The 7,388-nt window shown below is 45.1% G+C and overlaps 1 protein-coding gene across 1 annotated transcript in view; it reads right to left on the reverse strand.

Moving 5' to 3' along the window:
• The window catches only part of TAOK1 (TAO kinase 1), a 42,673-nt gene extending 41,099 nt beyond the window's left edge, over positions 1-1,574 (reverse strand). Inside the window, exon 1 of the mRNA XM_019511247.1 lies at positions 1,329-1,574. Within this exon, the coding sequence (XP_019366792.1) occupies positions 1,329-1,460 (132 nt within the window). The 5' untranslated portion in view covers positions 1,461-1,574. The remainder of the gene's footprint in view (positions 1-1,328) is intronic.
• Positions 1,575-7,388: the final 5,814 nt, after the last annotated feature.

Raw genomic sequence — 7,388 nt, forward strand, 5'->3', positions numbered from 1 at the left:
ACGTAACAAGGTTCAAAACCTTTGGGCACTATTTCAGGAGGAGGATGGAGAGGGGAAGTCAAAAGATATATTGACTTCCAGTTTTACCCTAAGTGAACTTGATGACATGAAGTAAATGCCACAGGTAAGCACTGCTTAATTATAAAACATTTGCTCACCCAGATCTGTTCCCAGACAGTGGCAGCTCACATTTTTAAGCAAGGAACAAAATTAAGAAGCTTTTCCTAATTAGTTCATCTGTACTGCATTAAATTTGTGCTGGAAGGTTCCCAACATGGTCTGCCGCAATTATTAACGATGAATAGGCAGCTCATAAAATACTGACACAAATAGCTCTCTGAAAGAAAACTGACAGGTTTGGCCACACCTCCTATAATTATAAATGAGAGGAGGTTTGCAAAAGAAAGTGGCTTTTTAATGAAGGTCTCACGATAAGCTCTCAGGTTAACATACAGTAAGTTGCAAATGACGTAGGTAGCAGTAAGAAACTAAAAAAATGGCCCACCTCTCAGCTGAGCTACGTAAGCAAAAAGCAGGCTGGGAAAAATCCCGATGCCCAGAAGCTCCGGTCAAGTTGAGGTGTTACACGAGGAAGAACAGCCTGCTGGGCAAGGGCAGCGAGGGAGCTCAGGGCAGACTGAGGGCACACATTTTGGGAGGCCAGACACAAAGAACGGTTGCAAAACAGCTAAGGGGAGGAAAAGAAATGAGCCGCCCTTAGAGACAAAGGAGGAGAAGGAAACATACGCCGAGCAGAACTGCGCCGTCAGTCAGAAGAAAGGGTGGACGGACAAGATGGGGAGCCAGGCACGGAGGGCAGGAGAAGTATAGGCCTAGGTAAATGTGGCCAGGCGAGATCGGAGAGGAGGGCACTGCTAAACAGACACCAGGCATGCCTTGCAAGTGCCGTGACTGGTATGTGGTGCTCAGCTTTGAGAAATAATGGTAGTTTCCCTTTCCAGAAAGATAAGCAGCAGTTTAACTTGCTAATTACAGCAGTGCAGCGTACACAGTAAAACCACCTAACCTGCCATTATTCACTGCTGCAACACACTTGGATTTAGGATGGAAACGGCTTCTTCTCCAGTGTACGGTCCTGCAGGGACCTGATTTTCCCTCTTACATATGGTTAGCAGTTGGAGTGCACACAGGGATCCCAGCGACCGATGGAAGCCCCTTTGCACTAGGGCTGTACAAATGCTTTGACAACCACACCTGCCCCAAAAGGTCTAAAAAGCTCATTTATGTTCCTCTATGCAAACTAGAAGAGGCAATGGGTGGAATTCATTAATAGCCAGCTCGTAGGCTCAAGCCAAGCAGGTACTTACAAAATAAACTGCTCCAAAGCTTCCATGACCAATCTCTCGGAGATCTGTAAAGAGCTTCTCAGGATCTTCTTTGAAGAACAGCTCTGCAATTTCTGGGTCCTTCAGGCTGCCCGCTCGGCTGGTTGATGGCATCCTGCCGGGCAGTTAGCCGACTATCTGGGTTTAAAGTGCTGCTTCAACCCCTGGCTCATCTGTATGAATGGGGCCTCTTCAGCATGGATTACTGTGGGGAAAACAGAACACCTCATCATTGACTACGACCCTCCAAAGCCCATGCAAAGCCACAGAGGAGCAGACTGCCACCTCAACCTGGACACCACGCTACTGAGCAATGCAAATAGTAACCTAGGAGCTCTTCAACCAGAGGATCCCAACTGGTACCCACGTCAGAAGTGTGCATTTCAATGGAAGGCAAAACCAAACCATGCAAGTCACGTACCCCAACCCACTCCATCATGTGCCTAGCTACTTGGGGTTGACTGAGGAAGGAGGGGAGATCATCGTTAAGTTGTATGCCCCTCAACGATCTCTTGCACTTCTTCATGCTATTGGGGGGCTACGGAGGAAACAGGAGTTTGTATGGATTCTAAATTTACTACCTTATCATTTCATTCAGTGTTTCCTTCTGTTATTACATCACAGGCTAAATACGAGGCGCTGATCATTTTTTACTAGTGTTTAATCCTGCCATAGACACCTTTAAGCCTTCACTGGTCAAGGTCAAGTAGGCCCCCCATCCTTTCCAGTGTCCTCTTCCACACGTAGATCAAGCCTCCCATCTTGGAAGGCAGCAAGATGAGGAAGCAACCACATTTCAGATGGTGACTAAACCAACTGCCTTTTACATGCATGCATTATTTTCAAATCAGCACAAGCCTCTAGTTTGCTAGAATTGCTGTAGTACATTATGGAGCCATCTTCATTAAAGCATCTGCAACAGCCTCCCTCAGAGGAACCCCAAGGTCAGAAACCATTAGCAGGTGTGAAATATTTCAATTCTATTAAACATGCATTACCTTCCCTTTACCCAAAGCTCATCAGGCCCATGTCTCCTCTAGAGGAAAAAAGCTGCTTTTCTGACATGTGACAATCCTACTGTTGGCAGGAGTGCCAAAGCTATAAGGTGTCAGCTAGTCAAGGTAAATGAGGGGAGCCTAGGCATGACTGCAATCAGGTAGCACATGTTACACAGTCTTATCCAGAGAACAAGCCCACAGCAATGGGAATTTCTCAAGGAAACTGCCCCCACCAATCTTGTGCGACTGGCAAACAGCTAACACAGCTCACTTCCTTCTCCAGCCCTTCCTGCCCAGGCTGGGAATGACGTGTTCTTCCACCCCTACATTCCTTCTCTCGAACCTACAGAAAGGTTTGAATTTCGCAGCAAGACAAGGACCACAAATCAGAGCTGAACTGTCATGTTTAAAAATCTCTTAAGCCTGCCCACTTCTTTCCCTGGTCTCTCCAACCCCCCTCCACCCGTTTGCTCCAAATCTCCTGACCTCACTGGTTTTCTCCTCCCTCTGTGGAGCAGTTTGTACAGAAAGGATAGGAACAATTGTGCTCCTTGGTGTGCCTGTGCACAGTGGCACTTCCCTCTACGCAGCTGCCACATGTGAATCGGACAAAGGCTGCTTGATCCCTGCTATAGCTTCAAGTAACTGCCAGCACCGTTAAAAGGAAAAGCTCTATTGTGCGCCAGCACGGCCAACACAAACCCAGTTGTGAACTCTGCACCACCATCCAACTTGCCTGCCTGAAGGGTGGTTGGGAGAGAGAAGAGTGAAGCAAACCAAGCACTTCCAAAACCTGCCTCCAAATGGCTAGGGGTGCCAAAATGTGCACTCTCACCCAAACAATGTTCCAGTGACAGCACCTAACGAACAATGAAATACACTCAAATACTGCAATAACAGGAGTGGGGATACGAAATTAGAGAGAACTGTGAACGATGCACGAACAAAGATTTTTTAACCATTCACGATGATGTGTGTATGTGGGCACCATTTAAAATAGTACGATTATCAGATTAATTTTCTTTAGCAAATAATACGCAATAATAATAATAAAATGCAAATCTGCGAAGCCAAGCGAGTCAGCTGGTGTCAAAAGATGCACTGGACTGTCACATCTACATCTTATTTCTTATAAAAATGGAGGGTTCATAGCAATAAACACGACATCTGAACCAGCTGCAATTCAGTCAACACCTGAAATGCGCTTAATTTATAAAGAGCGTAGAAGAGGAAAAAAGGGTTAGCAATATTATAGTTGATCCCAGCCCTGGAAAGAACGTAAAACCAAAAGACAACTGTATCACACTGACAACCCAGAGCTGAACAATAGACAAAAAGCATCAGTCAGAAAAGCAAGAGAAAGGAGGGGGAAGGGAGCCGATAACCACAGCACATTCAGTATTATTGAAGGAATGCTTCTTGGATCAACGGTAATGATGTCATGTTCCATCTTTTAAGAAGCATCAGATTCTTACAAAAAGGACATTGTTGTTCAAAAGCAACTGCTGCAATCCCACAATGCCCTTTTCCCTACATCTGTTAATCGGACGGACTAGGCTTGGACAAACCTGCCAATATGGCCCAAAGTCACGTGTCCTCTTGAGTGTGTGTTCATGCATGGGAGAGTGAGCGAGAACCCCCCCCCTCCTCCCCCCCCCGGCTGAGATGGATTACGGGGCATCCCCCATCCGAATTAGCCATTAGGCTCATTCTTGGCATGATCTTGGAGCATGCCTGCAAAATGCCATCAACAGATGAGGCTTTTTACCAGCACACGCTCCAACTGTGCTAAGTGACGAGTATGCGGAAGTGGTGCAAACCAAGCGCTCTGTCTTACTTCACTTTGTGAAAGGCAAGTCACAGCGGAAGCAGGAAAACTGAAGCACTTTTTCTCTGCTATGACAGACCTTACAAAGAACATTTCCTCTTGTTCCCAGAGAGTTGCAGCAAATTCTTTTATCCCAATTCTGGACACACTTGCTACACTGAGACGTGCGTGAGCAAGCAAGTATTACCATTAAAAACTCAATTAAGTGAAAGTTACACATGTATGCATAATTCTGCATCTAGCTTTGTACTCATTTAAGCTGAACAAGCATTGCAAAAACATACTACAGTGAATGCCACCCATTAGAAACCTTTCCAACAGCTTGCTATCATTTGCTTTATGGTATAACAACATTTTTTCTACATTAAAATAAAAAGTGCTTTAGCATTACTTTTCCCAAATCATTGTCTGACAACATGAGCACATCACAAACATGCATACCCCTGCTCGCCCCCCCTCCCTAAGATCCAGGGAATGACGATTAAATTATTTTGCCTCCCTTCTGCAAACAAAGATGCTCTGATTTTGGGGTGGTGGGAAGAAGGAAGAGAGGTGGGGAGGGTAGAAGTGTCCATGCATCACTGCTGATGCTGTAATAATACTGCTAGGCCCCGAAACGTGAGAGCCCAGCTAAACTGGACTGAAACCTGAAGGGATCAGTTCTTAAGGCAGGGGCGCGCAATTATTTTGGGTGGAGGGCCGCTTACTGAGTTTTGGCAAGCCATTGAGGGCTGCATGATAGGCAGCCAGGGACAGATAAACATTAATTTTCTAAATTTTTTTAGGGGCCCCGTGGGCTGGATGGAATGGCCTGGCAGGCTGCATCCGGCCCCCGGGCCGCATTTTGCCCACCCCTGTCTTAAGGAGTTTCAGCAGTTTCCATGTTGTTACTGCCTCACATTTCACAGAGTCACAAAAACCTCCCCAAATGTTGCAGGACTAGAGCCATTTTGTTGCTAATTCCAATGCCTGGGACTATGCCATGCCCTTCACCCCCTGTGCAATCCCAGGCCCCAGCTCTTTCCTCTTCTGTAGGAGGGTGAAGAGATGCACATCCAGTTCACTTTTACCCCCTGCAATGCATCTGCACCGAGGCCATGCACTAGGGCAGCTACACTGGTACCCAAAGCACCCCCTGCCCACTTTGCCCTTGGGGTTTCATAGATAGTTTCATAGATTTAGGGTCGGAAGGGACCTAGTAGATCTTCTAGCCCGACCCCCCGCCAGGGCGGGAGAACAACAAAACCCCAATACAAGAAACGGGACTCAAATGAGTTACATTCACATGCAAGGTAAAATATTTTAAAATATGAAGAATGACTAACAGAGTTTAACTGGACAATTCAGTCACTGAGGAGGTCCCAACATTTGAAAAAAGAAAAAAAAAAGATTCAAAGTAAAACAGAAAATGGCCAGCCTACTCTTAAGATCTGCCCAAGTCTATCTACACACACACACAAAAGCATGAATGGTATTTATTTGACTGGGTAACTCTTACTGATACTGATTACAGGCCAAAATGTTTTATCAAATTAATTTAATCTGAACAACTATCAATTAGGAGAGATTGCACGCATGCACCCGTGAAAGTCCATGTGAACATGAGATTTTATGCTGCCTGTAATCATTACATGCACACACCCCTCCGAAGCACTGACATCATGAAGCTGCAAAATGAGAAAGGGGGAAAGTACTAGTCTGCAAGACCTGTTCTCTGCGGGGTTTCCTGCCTCCATCCTTGCTGAAGTGAGACCCCACCCTGTGACTAAGATCCACTGGGATACTGAAGAAAGCTCTGTAGAGTCAACTGCTATATGTCAGTGTAAGTTTAAGCCCTACCGTACAGAGGACTGGCAGCTAACTTAAAGGACAAGCTTGGCAAGTCTGCTAATATCCAGCTGTAACTCCTGTATACAGCGTGTTTCACTAACACCACTATAAAATGCACACAACTCAGGTCACCATTTGTATTATGTTCATGTAATAAGCAGACATCTTGAGGACAGAATGGGTTTAGTCGTCACTGAGGCAGGCTACTAACTGTGATTTCTATATATCAACGGGGATCACCTCCGAGAATCGCACCAAGACCAAAGCCAGTGAGAAGCAAAGACGACCAGGATCGATCAGACGGTGCCAAACATTATTGCATCTAAGGAACCTCAGGTCCTTCGCTACTCAAAAGGCTAAACTGCAGCTCTAAGGTCAGTGCACAGGCTTGTTTGAAATCAGACTATTAAATGGCAGTGTATTTTTTCCATACACAGCAAAGTACAGATAAAGTTCACGTCCGTTAACTGATGCTTGTTATGTGTTGGCTACCACAACTCGTGTGAGCAGAAGCGGAGGTAGCCAACAGATGCAGATACTGTGAAATCATTTATCACGCTGCATGGCTTTCCACCTCATTGGGCATCAGGCTGCACACCACAGCAGGATGCTGGACTGATGTGACACCTAATAGGGACAGCAAGAATGGTCAGCTGAACATCCCTCCATCCCCCCCAGAAAACAAGTCATCTGCACCTTGCAAACATATCTCGCTTGTCATTAAATTACAGCCGCTCTCGACAATTTAAAATATCCCAAATATGGTCCAACCACAGAAACAAATCTTTACCGTGTCAGAGAAGAGATGCTGGACCATGCATGAAATATTAGCACGCTTGCACGCAAATTCAGGTTGCCAGTAACTAAAATCTGCAGAGACATTTCCTCTAACACTGAAGATTTTAAAGGGAGTATCCAAGAGACAAATACCACCACCCTTCAAAGTGCTGTTTGCCTAAAGTTAAAACCGTGCCTCCATTTGGAAATTGGTAGTTAGGATTTTTAGGGCATCTAATCTAAACGTTTAGCAAATAGTTGCTACATTTTGGAATAGTTTCCTTTGACAGGATCTATCATAAAAGCGTAAAACACATAGGGACGAAGTTTCACCATGCAACTGTCAAAAGAAGGGAGAAGGGGTTTTCTGATGCTTGCATGTGGGTCATTTCCATGGAGCATATGAAGCAGAGATTAAATTATCCTCTCAACACACTGTTAAAATTTTCCTGAATGACTTCCAGCTGACAGGGAAAATTACAAGCACTATCATGAACATGGTAAACTGGAACTGCTGAAAGAATTGCCTTTTTAAAACATTTTCTTTAGCTTATAACTAGGCTGAAAGATGGATAAAAAGAATACTTAAAACACAAACTGACACATCAA

The sequence above is a fragment of the Gavialis gangeticus genome, unplaced genomic scaffold, assembly GCF_001723915.1.
Source record: "Gavialis gangeticus isolate Ggan-Ray unplaced genomic scaffold, GavGan_comp1, whole genome shotgun sequence".
NCBI classification, from domain to species: domain Eukaryota; kingdom Metazoa; phylum Chordata; order Crocodylia; family Gavialidae; genus Gavialis; species Gavialis gangeticus.